The sequence below is a fragment of the Vollenhovia emeryi genome, unplaced genomic scaffold (genome assembly GCF_000949405.1).
Source record: "Vollenhovia emeryi isolate VEMERY1.0 unplaced genomic scaffold, V.emery_V1.0 DF939141.1, whole genome shotgun sequence".
Lineage (NCBI taxonomy): Eukaryota > Metazoa > Arthropoda > Insecta > Hymenoptera > Formicidae > Vollenhovia > Vollenhovia emeryi.
Window position 1 is genome coordinate 2,081,988 of NW_011967225.1, and position 27,069 is coordinate 2,109,056.

The following is a 27,069-nucleotide window of genomic DNA, read 5'->3' on the forward strand; positions in this document are numbered from 1 at the left end:
TCTATATATATAGAATAGGATGTGTGTGCGTATGGATTCGTGTGCGCGTATATATAATATATACATACGTGTACATATATATACATAGTTTATATATACATGCATATACATATACATAAGTATATTTATAAATATATATGTATATGTATATATACATCTCGTATATATAAGTATATATACATCTCGAGGATGTATGGTATAACTGTAGAATAATAATTAAGATTATTATAATACGACTTTATTAGATGCCTTTAAGATGTTATAAACACTATATCTTGATACTTACATCTGGGCAAACATAACGTAATCTTTTTGTCATAGAAAATCATATTTTAAATCTAAAAACGTGTACAATATTAAATAAACTACATATATTACAACCTTCTGCTGATTCTTATAAATGAATGATGTACATTTATGTTCTATGCCCCGAAAGTATACGTTTCTAATTGTACAACTAGCACAAAATCCTTTGGAGAATACGAAAGCAATTTAGTGTAAAATATATATTTCTTTAATGTTTTTATATTTTATATTTATAGCAAGTTACCTGTTACTATGCCCTCTTCTTTACAAATGATGTAACACGCAGTAATGTACCATAAATTGTTTCTGTTTTATTGTAATAGTACTCTTTGTTTCATAAGCGGTACAATTTGCTCTAGACAGTTTTAATTATTAAGCACTTATTAATTCAAAGCGGTGGATGTTAATACAGCGACCCCCCTCTCGTAAAAACTGTGCGGTTCTTGACTAGGAGCGATATTCAAATCGACAGTAAATAGCAATTCGGTACGAGTGCTGTTTAAATAGACGGGTAGGGACAATTTGCCCTTTCTAATATCCTCCGTAGACGATCGCGCCCATCTTAGCATGGTGACTGGTAAGTCAGTCATGATAGTCGAAGTTAAATATAATTGATTATCTTTACATTGCGCACCTTGAAGCTTCAAACCGGTAACGGCGAAGGAGCAATCGTCAGTCGCAATGTTATCGCCGTCGCCGATAGTTACATTCAACTGCAGTTCCTCGAGTGACCAACTATTAGCCTGAGCGATGCATTGCCTGGTCGCAGTGATGTAAGCCTCAGGATTCAGCAAACCTCCTAGCCAAACTGGGAAACTCTGAAATGCAATCGTAGTTGATTTACAATTTTATGTTGAGTCTAATCGAGTTCCATAAAAAGCAGATATATTAAAAAAAAATAATATAATGAAATCAAGAGTATCAGCATCGAGTATACTTAAATACTATATTAAATTATTATTCACTGATAAAATATCTGAAACAGTTGAGCAAGTGCAATGAAAACTGAAATAAACCTTTATCTCCTTTGCTCCGCCTTGAGAGACTAAACGCGAGACTTCCTGTAGTTGCGAGACTCTGTGACTGAAATCGGTGATCCATTGTATAACTGTACAACCTCTTGGCACGGTATATCTCCTCCAACCACCGGGCAGAATACCCTTTACTAACTCGGACAGCATCGTTCTGTGATAATTGGTCTGTTTTTTCTCGCCCTGTTGAAAATATGCAAAATGGAAATATTCTAAATAACACAAGTCCCGTTTTATATCCGCGAGCAATAAACCAGAAGTAAAACGCTTACTTGACAAATTAATACAACATCCTCCAGATCGTGAATAACGTCCTGAAGTAATTTTGAGCCACTGTTGACTTCCCTCTCAAAGTATCTGTACAACGGATCTTTGATATTCTCGACTGTCCTCTTCAAGGTTGGTAAATTCTTTGGAAGTAACTGCAACCATGTGGAGGCTGAATTGTGCAGAGTCCTCATCCAAGATGGTCGACCGTCCGCCTCAGCTTCCCTCGGTGCATCTAGAGACTCCTCGTTCGAGTACGCCAGTTCATCCTCATCCTCCAATTGTTGCATCTTAAGAAGTTTGGACACCAAGTCGGTTCCTCTCGTGGTTAAAAGCACTTTCTCCGCATTGTTCGGCAGGCCGAGCCAGGAAGGTGTCTGTCTATCCGAGAGAGACTCGATCCACTTCAAAAAGTGGTCGCGCCTAGTGCCATCCGGCATGGTGATGTGCCTTTGATTGCTCTGTGCGCCGTCGATATTGGCGACAAGGGCAAAGTCAGCTTCGAATGAGCGCGGGGTGAAGAGCTTGCGCAGGAAAGAAGCTAGGAGACGTTGATCGAAATCGTTGTCAATCTTGCCGCCGTAGATGCACTGAGAGAGAAGAGTCACCAGAGCGTCCCAGGGTACCTTTTCCGGTGGTAAATTCGTCCTACCCATAGCCGTGGCCTCGATCCACGTGTCCAAGGTGTCGCAGGCGACCCTCAGGTCACTCTCGTTGAATTCGTAGTGCTTGGCCCAGCCCAACGGCGCGTAACGCAGACGTTCCTGCACGATTGCGTGGAACCACGCCAGCAGGAAGTAGAGACGGGCCCTCTCGTTGGGCGCTCGCATCATCCTCGAGGCGGGTACGGTGCTGAACGTACGCAACAAGTTCGCACGTATGCCAGGCGGCGGCTCGAACACGAAGATTCTACCAGCTCTCAAGAGATTCACCGGCACTTTAGGATTGATCTCCATCGTTAGAAACAGTCGGAAGCTAGTGTGCGGCTGAAGGCTGTGCAGCTTCTTTTCCAACTGCACCAACCATTGCGGAGCAAGGTGTACGTTCTTCAACAGCACCCATCTGCCGGCCTTCACAGCCATGTTTATAGCCCGATCGGCCTGATTGAATCCTTCCGCCGACCCGATAGCAATGCTGGCTATTTGCTTGCCCAATTCCGCAGCTAGATCGTCCACTCTGCCTGAAGCGTCGAAGCCCGGCACCGAACACAATAACGCTGGTACAGTGGCCTTCAATTGGTCCTCTACGACGGATGCGAAATCGAGCTCGGCCTCCGCGGCTGGCATGAAGGACTCGTTGAAAGCTGAAGCCACTACCAGGGACGCGGCTGCGATCACGCGATCCGGTCGGAAGGCTTGTATTATCAGCAACTGATGCATCGTCGTTCCCGTGGGCGACAACGGCTTCTCCTCGTCCCAGAGCTTCGGCACGCACGTCTCGGGTGTGGGCGACTGCAGCCACGCGCCGAATTCCGAGCTCTCCTGTATCTTTTCCGCGAGCTTTTTGAAGGCGGGCAGTCTTATGCTCAGGCGCATCATCGCCTCCTGTTGCTCCGAGCTTAGATTAGGCACCGGAGGCGCCCGGATGTTAAGCACGCCTTCTTTACCGCGCAAGAAGAACGTGAACTCGCTGTCGTAAGTCGACTCCGAGGGTACGCCCTTCAGGTGGATACGACAGAGCAACAGAGCGAAAGTCAGTCTGTCCGTATGCAGCATTCCTCGAGCAACTCGTTCGTAACAGACGGCAAACAGATCGCGCGTGATTTGCGTAAGCCGCTGACCGTAATCCGACATGCCGGACAATTTCGGATTTTGCGACAACACGGACGTGAAGATGTCCAGGAACATCTTCAGCGAATACTGATACAAGAAGTGCACCTGATTGAGGCTGTCCATTGTGAAGTACATGTTTGAACACGCCTGAGACAGAGGCATGTACTGCTGCGAGACCGTCTCGATTTCCGCTATAACCTTGTCCGTCTCCTCTACCTTTTTGCTGATATCAGCAGCCTCCTGTTTCAGAGTCTCGAGAGTGGTGATCACGGAATCGTCATCGAGAATCTTGCCCTTGGCATCGTTCAACGCTTGTAGCAGCGACTTTTCGAGCTGTCGCAGCCTCAGATGGAACTCTCCCTGCAGCTTGAGCAGGTCGGATCTCTTCTCATCGATGTCCGGACGTTCGGCCTTCAACACCTGATTCAAACATTGGCTCTGCAAAGAGCTTCTAGTAACGGTGAAGTTAACAAACGTCACGCGTGAACAGATGTCCGGCGGGAATTCCACCGTCGGGTCTCTCGTCGACAAAAAGATAACGAAGGAAGGCGAGAGATCTATGTCCTGGTCGCCAAGCGTGATCAGCACGCGTCCGCCTGTTCGCCTCAATTCTCGGTTCAACACAGGATTCAATATAGGGTCGTAATTCTCCACATCCTGGACCAGAAGGGGATTACCGAATCGTAGAGCACTCTCGAGATTTTTCCTGAACGAATCGTCCAAGAAACTGGTCTTCGTAATCTTCCGATCCTTGAACTCGTTCATAATGAATTCCGTCGCCTGCCCGGATGGATCGATGATCAGCGGATATCTGTTGAAACGCTTCAGCATAATTGCGTTCTCGGTGCAGAGATCGTCGGTCGGCAACGCGTTCGCCTGCCATCTCAAACGTTCATCCGGATTGGAAAGGTATTCTGTTCTCGCGATATCAGGTCTGAATTGCAAGTTTGCGTGATGCAGGTGTTGGCACCACGTGGTAAAGAGATTTTGGCGATACTAAAATGAAATACATTCCGTTGTAAGTTACCATAACTTATCACTCCTAATACAAAAGAAATGTAGGAAGAGCTGGAACTCACGTGTTGATCGAAATAGCCAGCATAAGCCAAGAAAGCGGAAGATAATAGAACGTCCCCGATTATCGTGGACATTTGACTCTTGAACGTTTCGCTCGTTGCTTCCCATCGTTCCCTTTCGATGACCAAGGATTTTAATAAAGCAATTGATCTGTCCACCTTGGCCTGCACGCTTTCCAGGTCGGCTTTGATGGCTTGCGCCTGCGAGATGAGTTGTGCGTACTCCTCCTTGTACGACGCTATGCTCAGCTCCAGTTGAGCGATCAGATTTTTCACTTCCTCGCCCTTCAGTTTGTTAGTTTCCGCTCGCTTCTCCAAAGAATAAAGCTCGTCACGCAGAGGTTCAACTCGTTTCAACATATCAGCATACTCGATCTGGAAATGTATTTACCTTTAAGCTTAACTTTTTAAATTTTCTGTATTATTAAAAATGCCAGACATGGTCAAGAAAATACTGAAGTTGTTAATTACTGCTAGCGACTCGAAGAATATTCTTATCTTTTTCAGGTTACAAACGATGAAAATTACCTGTGCTATGGCCCATTTCACCATAGGACCACAAGCCAAGCTAGCGCGATTCACTTTCTCGAAATTATAATCGGGATTGCTCAGGTAGCGGCTCTTCATCTTTTCCCTCACCTCATCGCTAAATAAAAGACAATCTTCTCGTTATCCTTACAATAAAGTAGCTCATTCTATTTTAATGCAACAGTTTTGCCATATAAAAATATTTTGTAAAATATTTTTGTTTACTTTTAGAAACTTTTAATTCAGCAGAAAACTAGAAATCAATTTTAATAAGAGCAGTGTTTTACATATGTTGTTATAATCTATTAATGTAAATAATAATTTTCAACAAACAAGATTTAGGCACAGTAATGTTAGTGACAAGTTAATTGAACGTTATTAACACGCAATAAAAGAATAACAGCAATTGTATAATTATCTTGCCGTTAAAATTTGTTAACACACGTTGCATGGTTCAAAGCGGTTTCAGAATTACTTGCCAATGTGGCAATAAAGTGCATTTGTAAGAAATCTGATTATCACAGCTTGTTACAATATATTGATTAAATAACAGTGTAAAAAGGACATCAGTTCACTCATCATAGTATTTAAAGAAAATCTCACATTTCCGATATATCTAGAATTCAACAGCGCAAAAAAATGAGAAACGCGTTTGAAGATCGTCGTGAATTTATAAGCCGACATTTTCATCGTGGATCAAATATAATCGCATTACAACAATATTGTACGCGATATTATAGTTTGTGACAACTAATTCTCTCCTCGATATCGCAAGTAAACAAATAATGATAGCATGCTTACGTAATATCCTCGGTACTGAAATTAGAGACAATGGTATTGATAAAATTGTCCCTCATGATGACCGCACGGATAGATTTCCAGTCGCTGGCGTTTTCGCCGAGCAACAAGCAGATAGACTCCAGTGCAACCTTCACAATCGCCGGTGGATTCGCCATGGAGCGAACCTCGACTAAATGCTGTTTCTTTATCGATTTCACCGCTGTACGAACAATCAAAGAGGGCCATTAAATAGTACAAGGAAGAAGATGCGCAGGCATTAAGTTACAGCAAAGTTACAGTAAAGTTATAGTAAAGTTACAGTAAAGTTACACGAAAGAGGATGCTGGCCTTCCTGTGTAGCTGACCTATACCGTTAGGCTTAGGAGAGGCAACATAATTAACATACATTATGTACATGTTACGTTTCATCTTTACATTTGCAAAGAGATATAAACGATCTAACGAAATATTTTCGTCGCTTGCAATATCTCTGTTTGAAATATCTTTGCAGTACGCTCTCATTGCAGTTGTAATGACGCAGCGACGCTAAACAAGCGCGATAAAATCGACGCGTGTGAAAAGGAGAGACACGTATCGAGTTGTTATAAATTGCAGCTCGTGTTTCATTGTTAGAACCCCACGTATGCGAACGTTCAACATTCCAGACAGACCCGGTAGTCGCTCCGCTTACGTGATATTCTCTGTGTTGAAATTAACGATGGTGGGAATAAAGCTGTCCTTCATTATAACGGCACGAATCTGCTTCCAATCTGTGGCGTTTTCTTCGAGCAACATACATATAGATTCGAGCGCCAGTTTTACGACAGCCGGCGGATTCGCCATGGATCGAATCTCGACGAGATGCTGCCGCTTAATTGCCTTCACGGCTACACTCAATGCAAACGTTTCTCAGCGCAAAGTTTGATTATACCGCAATTTTGAAACGTTTAGTGAATAACAAGAAATACATAATATGGTAGTGCTTCCGTATTTCTTGAATATTCTCTCACAATCATGTGTAATATTATTAAGTGCGGAAAATTGTTCTTTAAAATAAAACTTCGAAAGACTTCATATATTTTTAAGATTATTCAAATAATCTTAAAAATGCTCATCGACAAGTTTGTATATTGAGACAATAAAAAATACCACAAAGATGTACGTACCATTTTGAGCATCAATAACGGCTGGTTCCACCAGAGCAAGATCCGCCATGACATTATCCCTCTTCTGATTTATAGCCACCGTTTGAATAGCCAGTTGTTGTTGGATCTCTTGACTCTGCACCTTCTTCTTCTCGGCTTCCTGCTGGTCCTTGACCATCTGTCTCAATTTCGCGTTAGCAGCTTCATTCTTAGCTTGCAGCTCCTATGGGAAAACAGGACAGTATAGACGTATAAAAGGTTCTCCGTTCTCCATTAAGAGAAGAAAAATTCTCGTGGGTTCAGCTTGCATCTCACCTGAGACTTAACAGCTAAGCTCTTCTGCATTTCCTCCACCTGCTCAACCGTTTCGGCGATTTTACTCAAACCGACATTCAGATGTAACTGTTGTTCCTCCAAGTCGCTTCTCTTCTCTTGATACAACTTGACGAAGTGATTAATAAAATCTAAGTAATGACGCGGCGTGATTGCCATTGTTCTGGCGCCTCTCTTGGCTAGCCGCGTGTTTGCTTTGTGCAGGGTCAGGTGGACGTAAACGCACGCATTTATCACGGCGTCCCTGTGAGTTGGTTGCGGCGGGATCAACGAGCACACGGACGGGAAGAAGTCTGGACACCTCCACATGGGTCTTTCCAAATCGACGCGATTGGTGAACTCTTTGCCGACCTGGAACAACGCATTGTCCGACCAATCGCCGAACCAGTTCAGCACGCATCTGTTGAATAACGCGGGCGATGTCGCCGCGCGATCTTTCAGGCCGTCTGTACTCGGATTCATTGTGAAAACAACGTGCAGATTCTTCATAACTTGTCCGGTGAACCATTTATACAATTCCTCGTTGGAGTCCAACATTAGACCTTCCCGCTGAGCACCTTCTTTGCATTGCGTCATGAGTGTCGTGTACTCGTCACCCTCGAACAATCCGGGCACTTCCCCGTTGGCGAGCAACGTGTTCATGCGCTCGAGGAAACCGGAATCCAGCACGTTAGATTCGTCGAGAATAAAAGCTATCTTTTCATCCTTGCAACCGGACCGTCTCAACACCTGCCGTAAATCCTCATCGAAATCTTCGCCGGTGTATTTATTGTGTACCTAATCGTAGACATTGATCGATTAGAAAAACATACTTGAAGTATTAAACTTGACGTTTGATATCGAGACGATACAAAGTAGCGTAGAATTACCTTAATCTGGAAGATGGACAAGCCATTCATCCAAGCAACAAATCTTGATAGAGTAGTCTTACCAGCACCAGAGACACCAATCAACAACAAGTGTCCCTGAGGCTGTCGGAAAATTCTGTCAATCCGCAGGACGTGCTCAAGAACCTCGTCGAAGAGCACCAACGGCACATCCAGCTCCTCTTCATAGAATACTTTCAATCTTGCTCGAACGTAATCTCTCAGCTCCTCTCTGTTCACCGGCACATAGTCCTTCGACAGCCAGTTACTGTACAAGATTGGTCTGGCCAATGCTTTCTCTCTGTCAACCGACATAAAGTGTTTCAGAGCCACGACGTCTATGTTCTTGTTCGTCCAAGCTCTCTCGGATTCGTCCACCAATCTGTCTTGGAACAGACGAAGAGCCTCGTGGGCCCACAAACGCACCAGACCTTCCACAGAGAGATTGTCAAGCGGTCTAATAGCTTCGCAAATTCCGCGCACCCAGCGCGTCATTTCGCGCGGAGAGTACACGTAATGCGGTTGCATGTCCTGAGTAAATCTCTCCTGGGAGGCCAGATAGAACTCCACCATTGCGTTCGTCAAGGGTTCCGCGTAGCCTCTCAGATTAGGCGTCATTCTGCAATTATGCAGAAAGATTTCTCTCATATTCATACTTCTAACGTGACGTTTTTGTATCATAAAGAAAGAGGATGTATCTCGAGACAATACGGTTATGACAAATAAATATAAATACATACATGAATAAAAACGATCGACCTGTGATTAGTATGCCTCGCTTTTATACGAAGTTAATTGAAGAGTATGAACGAATGATAACTCATATCGGAGCGCCATATTTCAACAGGCAAAACTCTTACCTGAGCATGGCACGCGTGAATGTGCCGTAAATCTGCTTGAGTGAGGTTTCTCCAGGGTAATCAACGTAAATGACGGGTACGTGTCGCAGGAACCTGTGACTGAGAGGTTTCCTACCGGGATCTGTAGGTGGATTACAGGCACCTACGAACTGAATTCTTTCCAGAGTGACCCATGCCTGGTCGCTGGTCCTATAAAAGCCTTTGTGCTCCACCAGCTGCCTCAAGAAAGAGATCACACGTTGCGTCCCATAGTTATCCATATCGGGTAAATTGATTTCGTCGCAGAACAGAACCAGCCACTTGCCCAATTGCACCGGTGAGAGTACAACGCCGTTAGGCATTTTACGATATTCGCAATAGTGGTCGAACGTTTTGAGCAACAGTTCGGGCGTCGTCGCGGAAGAGAAGTTAAGTCCGACGACTTCCATGTCTGGGAGTGCTCGCAAAGCAGAGAATAATGTCATAGTTTTACCAGAGCCGGGTGGTCCACAGAGCACTAAACATACAAGAGAAATTATATTTTTAAATGCGTAAAAAATATAGCAGTAATGTTTACAAGTAACGTCACGTACCCAGAGGCTTATGCTCAGCCAGCCAAGTGTACAGTAGACTCTCGTGCCTCACGGTATCTAAAGTTGGCACGACAATATCTGGGCTAGCTACTTTATGAGTCTCCACTTCAATCTGAGGAACTTTGTTGCTCCAAGGTAACCATTCGCCATGTATATTCACTTCAAAGTCTATGATAGGTATATTATTTTGAGAAGGTAAGGGTATAGTTGTGATAGATCTAATAAAGTCACCCAAGTCGGATCTAACTTTTAATTTAGCGTCTCCCGCAAAGCTCCACAGGAGAGCATAAACTAAGCACTTGGGCATGTAGCGTTCCAGTTGTTCGCCCGGCAGAGGAAAGTCGATGTGAGCGTGATTGTATTGCAGTACATTGCGAACCGCTTGATTCAGCATAGAGAACAAAGAGCTGAGAGCTCGCAAGCGCGTGAAGTCCATTATGTGTTCCTGCCTCATGGCGTACTCCAAGCATCTCACTACTAAACCATCAGGCGCGAAGTAGCTCTGCATGATGCTGGCGACTTCTCTCTGCACCGTTAGCGCGGGTGATATGGTGTCTTCCTTCTCCGATGCCTTCTTGCCAAGATTATCCTCTTCGCCATCCTCCAGTGGGATATTTCGTAGGCGCAGCATATAGTTTTCGAATATCATTTCCGTCGACAGCACGTCCTCCGAGAACCAAACCATACCGCATCGCGACACGGTGGCCAAGGTAGCGTATTTAAGGTCTTGCACTTCAAACATAACTCTCACGTTGGGCGGTAAGCTCAGGCGTTCGCCATTGGGCAAAGTGAGAAGCTTGTTGTCGTCCAACACTGAGTTCAGATTCTCGACCCATTCCGGATCGACATCTCCGTCGAATATGATCCATTGCCGCTTGTTGATTTCACCTCTGACGTTATCGATTATCTTCCTCAATATATGCGTGAACAGTCCGTCCGTCCATTCGCGCGTATTTGGATCCAACACGCCATATAACGTTTCTTTGCTGATCGCTTTGGGGTCGATCACATGGGCGACACCTTCCACACCTTCGAATCGCTCGAGCGCCTTAAGCAGCACTTTCCAGGCCGTTGTTTTGCCAGATCCACTCGGGCCGACCATCATCAATCCATGATTTAGGTTACAAATTTGGTATAATTGAAGTACCTAAATAAATAACGTAATAAATAGAAGAATGCAAGAAATGTAGATCACCATTCACGATACCAACAAGAAAAATATAGAAAATATATTTTTCTTGTTATTATATTATGTATATAAATATTAATTGTCATACACGTAATTCTATCTAGATTGATCTCACCTTCTCTACCCATGTTTCACCAACCAAATCCTGAGTATGCATAAACAATAGAAAAATTAAGCATGCTATTAATATATACACATATCGTATATTAATAAGAGATATATATTTATATTGTATATTATTTTGCGAATAGTTAGTTTTTTTTATTTCATATTGCTGATAGCACGAGAAGGTGGTAATTAGAATTATAATGAGAATCAGTATTGTTTATTTTTTAGAATCTTTCCTATTAGAAAAATATATTACCTTTTCTTGCCAAGCGCCTCCTTGTTCATCTCCTTCGCCACATACCAGGTATTCCTCGGTGCAGACTTTCCTGATTTGATCTTTTAATCCTGGAACCAAATGCGTACATTCGTACAGAAAATTCCGTAACTATCTGCAAAAATGTATATTATTGCAATAATAATTTACCCTTCATTTCTGCGCGCGTGTAATTCACATTAGGGAATACGTCGCTGAGTAAACTAAACAATAACGGGATATCTTCGGCAACCAATTTGGGAACCATCGTCTCGCAAACAGATTGAATAAGTATCTCCTGCTCAGGCAGATTCTCAGCGATCGAGGCTTCATCGATATTGGTTTCGCCACGACTCTGCATGCCCTCCTTGATCCGTTGAATACGGTCACGTTTCACGTTTCCGGCAGAAATCAGCACGGATTTAAGTGCACGTAAACCGAAATCGTAATGAGATTGATTAGAGAGTTGTTCATCGCAAAGCCTGTGAACGGACAGGAGTTCAATAAATAACGTGATCTTTGCTACACGAGATATTAATCGTGTATCCGAATACGTACTTGAAGAATGGCACAATTTTACAGGCCAGTTTTTCCGCCGTTCGGAAACCTTGACTGAAGAGCATCACTTCGGCAATCAGCTGCCGATCAGGTGTGGTCATGGCGAGCGATCTGAAGAGCTTCTTCAGATTGTCAGGTAGATTGGAGCGTCCGGCGTATCCGGGATTCATAGTGATGAATATAGCCATGTCGGTGGAGACCTTAACTTGCTTTCCAACCAATTCGACACAGAGGGTTCCTTCCTTCTTGCCCTCCATCTGACTCTTGAGCGCTTCCTGAATCGTCTGCACTTGCTGAGAAACCGCGGATAACATCCGTTCTTCCAAACGATTAAACTCGTCGAAGCAACCCCACGCACCCACTTGACAGAGGCCAACAAATATACGACCCATAGCCTAGAAGAAATAAAGAAAATGTAAACCATGTATTTTTCCTTATCGTTAATACTATCGAGTTCACTTTTATTTACCTGGAAATCGAATGTCTCGTCGCAATTGAATACCAATACGAATCGTCCGAGCTGATGGCCTAATGCCTTTACAGACTCGGTCTTTCCTGTGCCAGCCGGTCCGAATGGCGAACCACCAAGTCGAGCCTCTAATGCTTGCGTCATTGTTAGGTAGCATCTATCGGTCAACGGTGTCTGCACCAGCCGATCTTGCACTCCCAAGTATTCAAATCCATAGAAGAACTTGGCGTTCGCCATATGTATCGTAAGCTGCTGCAGCTCTTCCGTTTGCCTAGGATCGAAGTAGAATCTCATTTCGCACAGCCACTCGAAGGCCTTTGGATTCGAAACTCTGTTGGCGATCAGTCGCCTGGTAACGGTGCGCTTGTGTACAAATTCGTTGATCAAGTGTTCCAACTTCTTTCTCCTTAAAGGCGGCTGCTCTTGAAGAACAGAGTCAGCCAGAACGTTCAACGTGCTTTCCACCTGTATCAGAACCCTTTCCAGCGGGTTCTTGCTCGGATCTACTTGCGCCTCGTGGAGAGCCGCTTCCACGTCTTCTGACCATAAGATCTGCGCAGCCAGAACAATTATCTGAGCTTGATAATTATCGCACCACGACATAAACGCCTGCGCATTTATGTTTCCGTCCTTAAATTGTTTAATATCTTGCACCGCTCTCGCGAGGCTCGAGGCGAGCGTCACGCGCATTTCTTTCTCCACAAGCGACAACCACTCGTTGATTTTGGGATGGTCGGCTGTAGACACCGGATTCTGGAATAAAACTTCTTCACCCTCGCGCGAAGCGACGCCGGTGATAACCGTGTTATCCTCGTTCAGCAGAATAGCGGCCACGCCGGCGAACATCTTCTTGAAGTGCTTCTGCAGCCTTGCAACATTTTTGCTGTTACCAATAATCTCCAACAAGTCCTCGTCACCGACAAAGTAGAATCGTGGGAAAGAAGTCCGTTCTCTTTCCAAGTACTCTCCCAGTGCCTTCTGTATCTTGCCAAGAAGATCGGCAAGACGTTCGAGCGCCCTTTGAACGCCAGGAATGTTCAGAACGTCCGTGACCATAGGGGATTTGGATACTTTCTTCATCAGTCCCAGAAACTCGGAACTAATACTTTGGAAACGGGACGTTTCCACCGGCAGCAACGTCTTAATATCTGCGCTACCGGAGAAGATGCCCTCGAGATAAACCCATCGTCGCTGTACGTCTATCCATACATCGAATAGGGCGTTAATTCTATTTAATTTCTCTTCCCATGTCAAAGCTTCTTCCTCAAATACTTTGTAATACGGCGATAGCTTCATAGCTGCCACCGAATTGATGTGCTCCTTCACCTTGTTGAACAAATCGTCCCAACCACGTATCAGTCTGCATTTGTTTTGATAATTTATCAGGTCCAGTTCATATGTTTGCCACGACTCGCGTACTTGCTTCAAGAATTCCTCGAGTGCCATTTCGCCCTGAGCCACGAGGATAATATCCTTAACTATGCTCTCATTTTTCTGCAGATTCACGTCCCAGACTTGGCCGAGGGTAAGCTCGCTCAATACCCAGTTCACTCTGAGCTGCTTCGTCAATTGTTTCCAATGCCTTTCTTTGAGCGCGTCGGATTTCAGTTCTACAATAAGCATGTTCACTTTCGTATAACTCTGCAACATCTTCTTCACGTACTCGTACGACGAGTATTGCCGCAATCTCGCTGGAAGTTCCTTCAACTGCGCCATCATCGTATCCAATTGTTGGCGCAACTTTCGCGGTTGTACGGAAAGCCAAGGCTTCTCGCGCGTTTCGTCAATTTGCGCCCATATTCTCGACAGTTCCGACCAAACTCCCCTCAGATCTTGCAGCTCTTCGAATACCACCTGCATTCTATCCTCGCTAGTCGATATCCCGCCTGGCTCCTGCAGTTCCAGTGCTTCTTTGGCTTTGGCTACATTATCCCTCTCTTCTTTGAGCCTAGCGAATTTACTCTCGAACAACTGCAGCTGTTGCAGAGCATCGTCCGGCCGCAAATGGCCTTCCACCGGCTTGCTTCTTTCCCAGTCACTGAGGAAGTCGGTGGTCCTTGTTTCAACTGCCTTATCTTCGGCGACAATTTTCATCTGCAAGGACGCCACTTGAGTTTGAATGCTGGTATCCTTGCGCTTAATTATTTCGTTGAACGCGCCCCATTCTCCCTCTATATTATCCACGTGCAGCCAAGAAGATGGGAATTGGAATCTCTGACGTTCAAGTATCCTTTGACCTTCGCGATAAATGTCCACTTGTTTCTCCCACGCTTTCATCTTGCGTTTTAGGGACTGCACGTACGTTATAAAACCGACTGCGTCGGATGTGCTGGCTGCTTCGATGGACTGTTGTTCTAGATCACTCCTAGATTTCGATACCTGGGAGTGAAAGCTCGCCATCTCATTACCCAGAAGCGTCCCAAATTTGCCCAGAGTTTCTTTGTGCCACGAATCGTACTTTAGAGATACTTTACTCTGCACTTTAGCAAAATCTATGATTACAGGTCCGAATTCACGCCTCGTATCGGAAGTGTCGAACGTAGTTCTCGTTTTCTTTATATCATTGAGACACTTCATCCACAAGTTAATATTTTCGCCCAATTTGCCATAAAGATTACCTGGCTGCAGATCCCAAAGAGCTTGATAGCGCAGCCACTGGTCGACGTAGTCTGCAACATCCTTCATCTTGGATTCAACCGCGTCGTACGCCGCCTCCAACGGCTGCTTTCCGTTAGGTAATTTCGTAAGCAAATTTCTGTATGTGCCCGACTCGGGTTTATCCAGCCCGACTTGATATCTCGAGCTCTGGAGACGAACCTGCGAAGTAACTATTGCTTGCCAGGCAAATAGCTGTTGCATTATCTGGAATCTCGCGTCTTCGATGCTAGGATATAAATACATAGTCTGATTGGTGATCCGGACCTCGTAGATCTGATTTTGTATTTTCGGATCGCCGCCAGGCTTGTGCGTCGGTTGCGCGGGAGCGTCCGTGTCCATACTCAGGTCCACTTCCTTTTTGTGACCGGTCAGGGCATCGGTCCACGCTTTTATTCCAGCTTCCAATCTAGCGCCCAAATTCTTCTCCACCTCTTCATCGAGTCGCGCTACCCAGATATGTAAGTTGGAATAATTCTTCAGAGACAGCTCGTCCACAGATTTCTGTATCTTGGACAATATGTCGGCGAACGTGTTTGCGGAATAAGGACACGTCTCAAGGGAGCGAACATCGACGTCCAATTGCTCCTCCACGACCAAAAGATCTTCTACTCTTTCTTGGAACGACACGACACAATCCGACAAACGCTGCACGTATTGATCGAGTTTGTAGCTCTCCCAAACTAGCGCGATACCCTATATAAAGACAATCAATACAGTTGTAATATTAGAAATTACACGGTATAAAGAAAGCAAATGTGGAGCAGCGAATATATTAAAAATTTTTTATATTTTATATAAAACGTTTTAGCTTACCTCGGAGATCAACGTTAGGACGTCTTTACGCATACCCGCGACCAATGGTATAATGCTGGCTTTGTCCTCAATCTAAGAAGAGAGTTGTTAAATTATTCCCTTAAATTTGCAATATGCGTAATAATCTTAGTACAATTGTACGACATAAATTTATCATTCAATACCGAACTCAGGAGTATGCATACTTAAAAATTTAATATAGATAATGTACAGTCATGTGATAATTGGTATGTTTATGGTAAGTTGGTACTTCGTATCAAAAACAGATGAGAGACAATTGTACGTATTATATCGCCTCCAAGCAACTTTCCGGACATGCGGATAGCCATCATTCATCAAAATGTATAAATAAATCTATAATTGTAAATTTATAATTATATCTTTTAAGTATCTCCGCCTTTTATATGAAAGCTTACTATAGAACGTTACATTTTCTCTTGGTGTCCTTTAGAATCATTTGCGAAATTTATAAATAATTAGACCCCCCGCACATCCGTACAAGCCTACATGTATTTGAAAATAATTGACGTAACATTTGTCAAAGGTAAAAAATAAATTATGTGTTGTCTTGCATTACAGATTTATCTACGGTAGCTAAGCAGGCAGACAATAATGCATTTGCATATGGAGGCAAGATGCATAATTCCTGGAAGCGTCAAATATGACTACCTTCAGTGCGGGACAATGGGGACTCCGATTGGTAAGCTAAAAATATTGGAGATCCAAGAAATTAGAGATATCCATTATTCTAAAATTTACCCTTCAACACCTGGCACTATTACCCTAATCTATCGTTTTGTTCGGACTGTTAAAGCTTTTTTTAGTTGAGCCCTATATCAATTATAGTAATCCATAAACTGCGGAAACACCCAGAGAGAAAAAAAAAACGAAATCGATCATTTGCTAGACATCGTTCAACTTGTTGGCGACTAAGAAATCACTATCAATCGTCTTACCTTCTCCAGCGTTCTCTCGTAAGTTCTGATGCTCTCAATGAGACTGATGGCGAAGGGATACAGCTGGTTGGCCTGGTGAGCCTTGTTCACGATAGGTAGAGGCACGCGAAATCCGAGATTTCTCAGGTTTCTCACTTCCTTCGACAGCGTAATAATCTCGGGGAGGAAATTCACTTTCAGCTTCAGCACATTGCCGCGCCCCGTCCTCGAACGTACGCTCTCGATCGTGAAGATGCGCCCGGTCACACCGAGATTTCGCGCCTGCACCTTGCGCGCCCAGTCGTCGAAAATCTCCTGCGTCGATAGTTTCGTACGGAAGCTGTCCCCGTCGGCCTTCAGTTTCTGACCCTCGATATGAGTCTCCCAGCCCTTGCCTAAAAAAAAACGCACGTATGTGTTTACGTTAAATCGAGAAAGTCATTTCTACGAGCGGCGAAAGGTGGGACGATTACCCAGGACATCCTCGACGCGTTTCAAGTACATCGTCAATTGGTAATCGATTTGTTTGACCCATATTATTGACCCGGCTACAGGTGGCAAGTCCCTCACCATGCTCATTCGGCAGCATTTACTCTGCGCGTATTGGACCTGCAAGAAATGTTTCCAAGTCACCAAAATGCATCCGTATATCTCGAGTGCAGACACCGCCTGCTGAAGTCGAGGAGCTACATTTATTCGATACCTTAAACTTCTCGTGCAGCGCCTCGATGTCGTCCTTGACTCTCTGTATAAGCTGAGTCTGATATTCTCTGATGGCGCCTCGAATGTGCGGCCGTACGAAGAGCGCGTTGAATCGCGAGAATATCCTGAACATCTCATTCGCGTTCTTGGCGGTGCCCAATTGATCGCGGAGGTGCGCCGTGATCCGCGCCTCCACGCGCTCGATGCGCTCCTCGTATCTGTGCACCGCGGCGTCCCAGGATTCCTGGCCCTCCTTGGTGATGTCCAGACAGTCCACCTCCTTCACGTTCTCGTACGCCAGGTTAACCTCGCTGATGGCGTTGGCGTCGGCGGCGTCCAGCGCGAATTCCACCTTGACGTTGTCGTTGTCGGCGTTCTCCATCGTGGAATTATTGCTGTTCTGGCGCACGGTGGGTCTGAGCACGCGGACTATCACCGTCCGCAGCTGCTCGTGCTGCCGGCGGAAGCGGCGCATGTGCTCCATCCTCGACTGCAGCTTCTTGTGCGCCGGCAACACCCTCCACACCATCTTCATGTGCTCGTCGCGCTTTTTCTTCACGACGTCCCTCAACAGCCCCGTGAGCTTGTCGTACTCGTCGTCCCAGGTGGTGAACACCTCGAAGCACTGCGCCATGACCTTCTCGAAATCGTCGAACGGAATGTGCATGAGGCGTCGCGTGCCCAGCACCTTGAGCAACTGCTGCCCCAAGTCCCTCGAGATGGCCTCCACTAGTCTCAGCACTCTCTGAATCGGGTACTTGGTGCTCCTGATCTTCCTCAGGTGCATAAATATCTGTTGCACGCTGCTGCGTATGCGCTCCAGCTCAGTGGCCGACAGCAGGTCGTTGATCGGGAAGTCCTTCATCAGCGGATTGTAATCGTTGACGGTGGCCAGCGCCTGCTTCAGGCCGGTGTCGGTGTCGAAGCTGACGGTGGCGTGGAACCGCTTGCCGTGCTTGAGTATGTCGAGCGTCAGGGAGATCTCGATGCTCTCCCGCTTCTCCTGAATGCGGTGCAACGCTCTCTCGAGATTCAGCCAGAACGATATCTCCTGCAGGGCCGTGCCCGAGTCCGGGTCGCGATTCAGCTTCGTCACCTTCTGGATCTCCTTGATCCACCTGTTGACGCCGTTCTGCAGCTGATTCAGGAACGTCGAGTCCTCGACTTTGTCGCCGAAATCGGCGACCTTCGGCTTGCGGCCCTCCTCCTCGCACTGCTTGATGACCTGCCCGACGATCGGATGCACCGGCAGCGAGATCTCGGGGATGTCGATGTTCTGCTGCAGATGCAGCAGCCCCATCTCGAGCTCCGCGATCTTCTTCTCCACCAACGGCACCATCTTATCCCCGTCCCGGTGGGCGCGACCCGTCTCCTTCACGTAGCTCTTGAAGTAGGGCGCCATAGTCTTGCTTATCGCGTGCAGGGTCTCGTACGGCGGCCCGTCCGAGAAGGTGATCAGGCGCACTTGGGAGTGAATGGATTTGTCGGCCTCGACGACAATTCCGCGCTTCGTCAGAACCAGGGAGGCCATCTTCGGGTTGGTAAAGTGTATCTCGTTCGATACGTAATAGGTGGCATTCTCCTTGTCCTCGTCTCCCTCGCCGCTGTCTTCCTCTGCAAAAAGAGACCGGTCAATTTCATTCGACGTTCAGTCTCTCGACGACTGGGTCGCGATCACGGCAGGCAACTCGAGCGAGGGAAAGATAGCTTTGTATCGGTTTTAATTTATCCTGATCGTAATGCAAAGTAGAGATGTTTAAATTATTTGAATTGTCTGCTGTACATGATAAAGTAGGTATCCTATGTATGTAACATATAAATAATTTCGCGATTTATGGTGCTTTCCATTTAGCGATACAAGTCGACACAAGCTTTCAGCCCGTCTTTCTTCAACATCTCGTGAACAACAAAGGACAAAGTGATGCATGTGTCACCTTGTGTCGGCAAATTGGGCAGCACCGTTAATTAATAGCGAATTCAGCGGCTTGCGCTAGTCCACACCAAGGGTCTATCCAGACAAACTTGCATAGCGCATAAACGTATGCACAAGGAATCTGATTTGGCCATAAATGCACGCATAAGGAAATAGACCGATCAATTTTTTTTATGCACATGCTTTACGCACCTGCGCAAGTTTGTCCGGACAGACCCAGAGGCTTGTTCACGGCCAATTTCTATATTTAAGGATCGTCTTAAATACGTTTTACGTATGGAACATTCTTTTGGCTAAATAGTTTCTGAATATGTACTTGAAGATGACCATAAATATAAGAGTAGACTCTGAGCAAGCCTTGGTACGCACTGCCCTAGCAGCACAACATATTGGCGCAATATTGTGAAATAATGTAAATCTAGTGTTCACACTATTGGTTCAATATTGTAAGATGCACGCCTTGTATTTAACAATGGATCAGCTTAGTCGACCTTGACTGGCACTTGTTTAATAAATTAAAGATAAAAAGTATACAGCGCGACGTTTCGACCAGGAGTTTAGCTCCTTATCGAGCACACGTTCTAAAGAGAACAAACTGATAATCGGAGTTACACACAGATACAAATAAAAATTCCAACCAATTGCACAAAAGTAATGTGTCAAATGAGACGCAATCAAATATAACGAGCCTTGTACTTGGCCAATGTCTGTTCAGCAATAGTTGTATCAATTTTAGACCAATATTCCTATTACATTGTTCAATATTGGCCAATGCACTTTCAATATAAATCTAATATCATATCATTACTACTGTGCAATATTTACATTTATTCCATGGCCAACATTGGCTTTACGTTTGACAACATCGGCCAATGCATTTCTAATAAAACCGACATGGGGCCAATGTTTAGCCAAAGAGACTGTGCCACTGGGGTCGGTGCGCACCAGCCCAAGCTACCGCAATCGCTACAACACAAATAAGTAAATGAGAGACGCAAGCACGTCGTCGAGATGAATCATAGATCCGACGGTGGCCGCGTGACGGAGCGCAAACGCGGCGGCGACCGCGGTTTTGTCATGAAACTAAGGTAAACGGTCCTCTTGCCGAGCACCTGTTTACTACCAATTTCGCCTTTCGTTGCTCCCGCAAGTAAACAGCCGCTTTCGCTCTCGAATGATGAGAAAGCGGCGAGCTTTACCTCACGCGTGACCGCCGCGCGGTGCTGGGCACGCGCGAAGAGGAGGTCGACGGGATCCTCGCCACGAGGATCCCGTCGACGATGCCGCGCGCACGTCGCCCACGTATCCCATCGACGTATCGCGCGATACGCGCGCGTATCGATCTCATCGGCCCGAGTGAGTCATATTTGGCGGGAGAGCGCGGGGCGTGAAACGCGCACCGCGCAATTGACTCCTTACACACGGGACGCGGCTTCCCCCCCGTCGCTGATTCGCACGCACGTACGTGCGCAAATGTACCGTTGCATACGCGTATACCGTCCCCGATCGAGTCAACGCATCCGGATAATGGAGGCGTCCGCCGGTCGCTGGGTCCCCTTCAGTTCGAAACGAGGAGGCGGAGCAGTGGTAGGAGGAGGAGGAGGAAGCCTGGACGAGGAGATGATCGATCGATCGCGCGCTCCACCTCACCTTTGCTCGAGCTCCTCTGCACGTAGAGCGAGCTGACCTGCGAGTCGCCGAGGAACTTGCGGATGCAGTCCTGGTTGTAGCGCTCCTCGAGCGCGAGGTTGAACGCGGGCGGCACCGCATCCTCGTCCGGCAGCAGCACGGTGACGGCCTTGCGCAGATAGCTGGCGAACGTCGGGAACTCGACGACCGCGACGTTCTGCGGCTCCGGGGGCGGCTCCCCGGAGCCGTCCAAGGAATCGCCCATGCCGGCTCGGCTCGGTACCAGCACCGCTCGCTCGCTCACGTTTCACCACTCGCCCACTGGGCCTCGGGATCTTCTCTCGGAGCACGAGCGCGTATCGCCGGGGGGGTAGAGCGCCACGACCACCGACCCCCACTGACCCCCACCGCGCCAACTGTCAGAGCGGCGTCAGCGCGACCGTACGTGCGCGTATGCGCCGCGGGCATGAGAACCGAGATCTGGCCACGAACTGTGCGCTCGTAACACCTCAGAGCGTGCTCGACGAGACCCCGACTGTTGAGCTGCGGACACGGGCGTGCATTCTGAATCCCCTTTTATCGATAAGAGCGCTTCTAAAAGCGGCTCGCAGCCGATCGGAAGAGTATCGGCCACTTTTAGAGGCGCCTTCGTCGACAAGAGAGGGCTGAGAATACGGGAAATACAATGTAGACGTTTGTTGAATGTAGCATGGATCCGTTGAAAAATATGTCGTTTCGCAATACGTACAGTGTCACTGCATCGTGAACGTACAATTCTTATTTACGGGGCGGCTGTGTACTAATACGGGCCTCTCGGGCAAACTTGCGCACGGAGGAAGGAATAACAGCAGAAGTGCGAAACGGGGGGGCGGTGTTGGCGGCGGACGGAAGGGGGGGATCGGCTAAGCGCGCCATATTGGAGCTACGTAGGAAGCCTGTCCAATAGAATCGGTTTTACATCGTTTCGAGTAGGAGTGTGTTCTAATTTCCTCTCAGTAGTACAGAGAGGAACACACCCTAGGTCTCAAGACGGCGAGCCAATCAGATTCGCCACCTCGCCCCTCGTAATTTGAAATACCCTCCTTTCTGCTCTTCCCTCCCTGGGATTCGATTCTTGAATCGTTCGCAAAAGAAACCGTGTATGTGGCGTTTGTCGCGAGACATTTTGGCCGCAACCAACGCACGAATATATTACAAAAGTAAATTTTCCAAATAGTCATCGCTCGCATGGCAAAACCCGGATGATAAAAATTGAATAAAATAGTATGGCTCGTACGTGTTACACACAAATTTCAAAGAATTTAAAGGACTCAGAGCCGTGACAGGGTGGTAGTGTCTAAATATTCTATTCTAAATTTATTGCGAAAAAATATCACCTCGGCCAGGGTGATATTTTTTCGCAATAAATTTAGAATAGAATATTTAGACACTACCACCCTGTCACGGCTCTGAGTCCTTTAAATTCTTTGATAAAAATTTAATTGTAGTTTTAAATAAAAATTGATTGTATAAAGATACGTACGGTAGAATCTCGATTTAACGGATTAGGTCCGGTTTCACCAACATTGTTTAACTTTAAGCTTAACTTAATTCAAATGGTATATTTCGTCGGATTGCCAGTGTTGACGTAAAACAATTTCAAATTTTAATCGACCTCAGCTGACCACATTTATCGAATACGCCTACACAACGTTTCGACCCTTGGTTTAGGTCCTTTTCAAGTGAGATCTAGGAGTAAATGTTTTACATACAATTTAAAGTATTAACTTAATTCGTTCTTTGTCTCTTTCCAACTGTTACTTTAGAAAGAGACGAACATGGATTAAACTCAGATTGAAGTTAAACGACGTTTGGTGAGACCGGGCCTTAATAGGGAGAAAGGAATATCCGTTGAATCGAATTATTTAATAAAGTTACAGTTCAGAAATCGCAGAAGCACTCTGCGATCTGATGACACGATACTTTGAGACAGAGCGAGTCTATTCCACGCTGTTCAAAACAAACGCGATACGAAGTGCGCATCTAAAGATAAAGAAATATATAGTTTCGACATAGTCATTAAAAAAGTCCAATATTTCATTCTGTATTTTAAACAAATGTGGAAAGACGTAGAAGATTAAATATCAAACTTATTATTGGGACTCTCTATCTTCCTCACAATCACTCGCATCACCTACGATTTCGTCCTCAGAATTCTCGCCGCTTCCTACGAACGTTTCCTCACGGAGAAAAGGTGGCGGTAGCTTCGTGACAAACCGCGTGGCTCGAGTTTCGAGGAGAATTTGCGGCAAAGACGCAACAGATTCCTCATCCCCGTCGTAGACTTCGGCACGTGATGTGTCCAAAATATTCTTTCGTTTCAGAGGCTTCACAAGATCGTTTTCTTCACCCGATTCGCTGGATTCTCTTCGGACAGACGATTCATCATTTTTTATCTTACAAGTAGAAGAAATCCTTTTCCTGCCGTTTGAATTAGCGTCGCTTGACGACGTTGACCATATGTAGTAAAGAGGTATCGGCGGTGGAACGGGCGGGACGTGCTTCTCGTTCTCCTCGATTCTCGATGTAGGATCCCTCGATACATTTTTATACACACGTTGCAGCGCCCTGGACTCCCGCTCGGACATAGACTTATGTTTATCGACCAAAGCTTCCTTCAATTCGACCATAAAGTTCTTGGCCAGAAGCTTGTCCAGCTTTCGTTGCTCCAACGAGCATTCGTCTGTGTCCTCGTTCAACGGTTTTAAATACTCGTCTTTGATATACTCTTCGAATACCTCATCAAGAATCTGCGGGTCCGAGTCGATTATTATCGGCACGTCGGAATTCTGATTTATCGCAGTATCATCGACTGCAGGTCGATCGCCGCTTCTCAGATCGCCGAATCCCGATCTTGCCATCAAGAGAACGACAAATTCTGCCAGACTCCCAGCAGTGTCGATCTCCTTGAATGCTCTACCCAGCTTTTGCATCAGCGTGTCAGCCGTTTCGTTATCGATACCAATATCTTGATTAATGCAGTCCTCAATATTCTTAAATGTTGAAAAAACTTGATTGTAGGCCAATTGCAGTTTGTACGACGCCAAATCCAACTGGACAGTTGGATCGTGCCACTTAACTTTATCCTGTGTCCTGAAAAGAAGCCTCTTATTAGTTTACGTGTCAACTGTTGTAAACGCAAATACATATTTTTTTAATTTACTTATATCGAACTGGTTCCATCTTGCAAGTACGATACGCATTAATAACTTCTGACAATTTAATCTTGTATACTGCCAGTTCTTTAATCAAGATATGAATTATATGAGCTAATTTTGTCTCGGGAATCTTCTGGCAAGAACGTATCCACGTACTGCTATCATACGCGACAGCTAGTAAATACAACATTTCTGATTGCACCAGAAGATAGATGTGATATAGTCTCTGTAAAAAGTAATAGATATAAAAATATACTGTCCACTATCGTAAAATGTATCTTGTAATTGTATCCTTTTCCCACCTTCAATGCTTGATAATCGATTTCGCCAGATGCCTCGAACGAGTCGGCTTCAAACTTTGTAAACGACTCTTCGCTAAGCGCATCTGGTGGCAGCAGTTTCGCAATTGACAGCGAGCACTCGTAATAGACGCGCGAGATATTTTCCATGAATCTTATTAAAGAGTCTTTTAGTGATTCCAGATATTGCAACTTTTCACCTAAGAAATGACTAGTACAAGCAAAAATAGAAATAGAATAACAATATCTACATTTAAATGTTATTAATAGAGGACAGTCCTCGATTATGAGATAGGATTCTGATATGAGTTGGTAGGTTTTCAACGTCCAAATTCAATCACAAATATTTCTTCGCAACGATTACACGATCTAACAATCAATTTTCCACTAAACAAATTTCACTTCAAGGGCAATAAACTCTCCATGGTGGAACCAACAGATGATGCCAATTAATTTAGCGGAAATTTCGCCGTCCCGTATTAGCAGCCTATCTCATAATAGGGGACTTTCCTCTATATGTATAATATTCCTTTAATTTTGTATGGATTTCGTGCACTTACGAAAATTGTTGAAAACACGTTTCGGAGCCCAATTTTATCTTATAATCACGTCGTAAGATCTTAAGGCCATCTTTGCACGTGAGAAAAAGTTCGTTTTGTAACGATACAACATTTTTTAGATTTCTATTTGCACGAAAACGCAAGTACTTCGTATAACCGACGCAACAAATTGCGGACGACGCAAATAACGTCGGCAACGTCTTGTGTTCGCACCACGAAACGTACATTGAAGAGACTAATACAGCTCCAGTCACAATTAGTTCTTGCAGCGGTACTCTGCAAGCAAAATAAATTATCAAGATTCAGGAATTTCGTTTCTGAATCTCGGTACATTTTATAGCAAGCAAAACGCATCGTGTGAACATCAGCACAAGCAAGTTTTATGAATTGCCTTTTAGACTCTACGATAATTTAAAAGGTTCCTTATTACCTCTTAGAACTGTTATTGCACTTGGCTAGAAGGTCGCTAATCGTAGAAAAATGGTCGTTCAGCAAAGCTTCCGCATTCAAAATAGCACTCAGTTGCTCGCAGGAAACGCTCGTCTCCTGCAACGAGTAAACTATCGGGAATAAATTCACTCGATGCAGATACCGTGACTAAACATTTTCTTCCCAGAGCAAGGAGTACCTGCATCATCCAGGAGTAAAGAGAAAATAAATTTGCATAAATCTGCTTCACGGTGTTTCGAATATCCTGCAAAAATTAGAGGTGCTACGTGTAATTTCTGCGAACTCCATCAATATTTTCTACACGGTGTTTCGTAGATAACATCACCGTTAACAAAGTGCATTACAATGTTCAAACAACGCTCCCGTTTGAGGTCCGCTGTCTTGGGCACAAGTACACTCTCAAAGTCCATGTAACCGAATTCCGAAAGGTGCTGGTGAAGAGCGCTACCCTGCAACACAGACAAAGACGTTAAATTTCCCCGAATGTTCGGCCGATGGCAGGAATGATCCGTGAAGTTAGCTCGAGTCTGCCGTAGACGTGAGGCAGGGCAGAGAAAGGCTGATGGCAGAGAACAATCCGTAAACGCTCAAGACTGTCTCAGTCGTAGACGTAGGGCAAGGCAGAGAGAAACGTAAGTCGTGAAAGGCTATTGTATACGACTTACGTTTATCTCTGCCTTGCCCTACGTCTACGACTAACAATAAGCCAGTCTTAAGCGTTTACGGATTGTTCTCTGCCGTCAGCCAAAAACTCAAGTCTTGAAAGTCTATTGTATATGACTTAAGTTTCTTCTGCCTTGCCCTGTGTCCACGACTAAGACAGACTTGAGCGTTTACGGATCGTTCTCTGCCATCAGCCTTAAAAGTCGTTTCGCTTTATTGGTTACAATTATTCTTCCCCGGTGAGAAACGATTCGGCAAAACGATGTCGAATCAACATCATCACTAGCTGCGTTCGGGCGTTACAAATCCGAGATGGGGAGTGCTCTTTTGTATTCGAGCGAGCGCGAGAGGAGAATGAAATAGAAAGGGAGGAACAGCACCCCGACACCTCGGATTTGCAATGCCGAACGCAGCTACTGTCAAACCGACGTTGATTCGGCGTCGTTTCGACGAGCCATTTCTCGCTGGGCCATCATTTTCAATCCGCTATTCCAAGTTTGTGGACATTCGCTACTCCTTATTGCTCCTACGGTCCAACAGTCATCCCCGTGGCTTATTTGACGATGAGTAACGTGTCTCTAAAAATTGTACGCTTAATTCAGATCGAAGGAATCACGTCGCTGATAAGGAAATTCTCTTCCAATATTTTTATCCCGCCGAAAGCGGCGAGAGAAATGCGCGCACGAATGCAAATATAACCTCATTTCTCGGAGTAACAAACGTGGTCGGGCTTAAAGCGCCCCGCAAGTTTGAGAGGTTAGAAAAATTGAATTCGTCGTACTTGTATCACAACATCCTCATCTTCCTCGTCGATGCCGTGCACCTCCATCGTTGCTACTTATAACTCGCTACGAATCCAGAGTATCGCACATATCCCGTAGGTATCTCGCAAACTACGGGAAAGAGAGAGAGAAGCGCAGGTTATTAACTGTATAATCTCTCGATTGGATAAAACAAATCGCGAGAATTCCGCGGCGTGATTTCTTTGCAACCTTCTCGTTTCTGGAATGTCTCCAGGCGATTACATCGGAGTCGTCGGACACCGTCGGGATAATTTAACACTTGAACTATTTGAAGCGGGACTCGTCCCGCTCGTTTACCAGGACCTTCGCGAAAC

At 45.4% G+C, this 27,069-nt stretch overlaps 3 protein-coding genes across 12 annotated transcripts in view; 1 reads left to right on the forward strand and 2 right to left on the reverse strand.

The window, feature by feature from the left end:
* Positions 1-216: 216 nt before the first annotated feature.
* LOC105567063 (dynein heavy chain, cytoplasmic) lies at positions 217-21,210 on the reverse strand. Of its 8 annotated transcripts, none has more exons than XM_012021603.1 (22): positions 20,805-21,210; positions 17,223-18,835; positions 16,993-17,128; positions 16,541-16,914; positions 16,254-16,289; positions 15,585-15,656; positions 12,114-15,464; positions 11,645-12,039; positions 11,258-11,568; positions 11,090-11,178; positions 10,841-10,870; positions 9,537-10,683; positions 8,965-9,460; positions 8,108-8,723; positions 7,221-8,015; positions 6,927-7,128; positions 5,782-5,980; positions 4,981-5,098; positions 4,456-4,827; positions 1,610-4,372; positions 1,323-1,520; positions 217-1,124 (listed from the first exon to the last, which is right to left on the reverse strand). In XM_012021603.1, the coding sequence occupies exons 1-22, from the start codon at positions 21,046-21,048 to the stop codon at positions 690-692; spliced, it is 13,992 nt and encodes a 4,663-aa protein (XP_011876993.1). In that variant the 5' UTR covers positions 21,049-21,210; the 3' UTR covers positions 217-689. The 8 variants fall into 8 exon arrangements, with proteins under 8 accessions (XP_011876993.1, XP_011876994.1, XP_011876997.1 ...); XM_012021604.1 differs by lacking the exon at positions 5,782-5,980 and adding an exon at positions 6,452-6,647; XM_012021607.1 differs by lacking the exon at positions 16,254-16,289.
* LOC105567060 (S phase cyclin A-associated protein in the endoplasmic reticulum) overlaps positions 16,207-27,069 on the forward strand; it is a 60,453-nt gene continuing 49,590 nt past the window's right edge. For both annotated transcript variants that reach the window (XM_012021597.1, XM_012021600.1), the window contains exon 1: positions 16,207-16,284. In XM_012021597.1, coding sequence (XP_011876987.1) covers positions 16,246-16,284 — 39 coding nt within the window. In that variant the 5' untranslated portion in view covers positions 16,207-16,245. The remainder of the gene's footprint in view (positions 16,285-27,069) is intronic.
* On the reverse strand, positions 22,674-27,063 carry LOC105567061. 2 transcript variants are annotated; one of them, XM_012021601.1, is made up of 9 exons: positions 26,945-27,063; positions 26,734-26,845; positions 25,634-25,738; positions 25,468-25,533; positions 25,270-25,385; positions 24,840-25,115; positions 24,283-24,490; positions 23,986-24,206; positions 22,674-23,915 (listed from the first exon to the last, which is right to left on the reverse strand). In XM_012021601.1, exons 2-9 carry the CDS (start codon positions 26,779-26,781, stop codon positions 22,916-22,918), a joined length of 2,040 nt encoding a protein of 679 aa, XP_011876991.1. In that variant the 5' UTR covers positions 26,782-26,845; positions 26,945-27,063; the 3' UTR covers positions 22,674-22,915. The 2 variants fall into 2 exon arrangements, with proteins under 2 accessions (XP_011876991.1, XP_011876992.1); XM_012021602.1 differs by lacking the exon at positions 26,945-27,063 and adding an exon at positions 26,382-26,530 and having other exon boundaries at positions 26,734-26,815.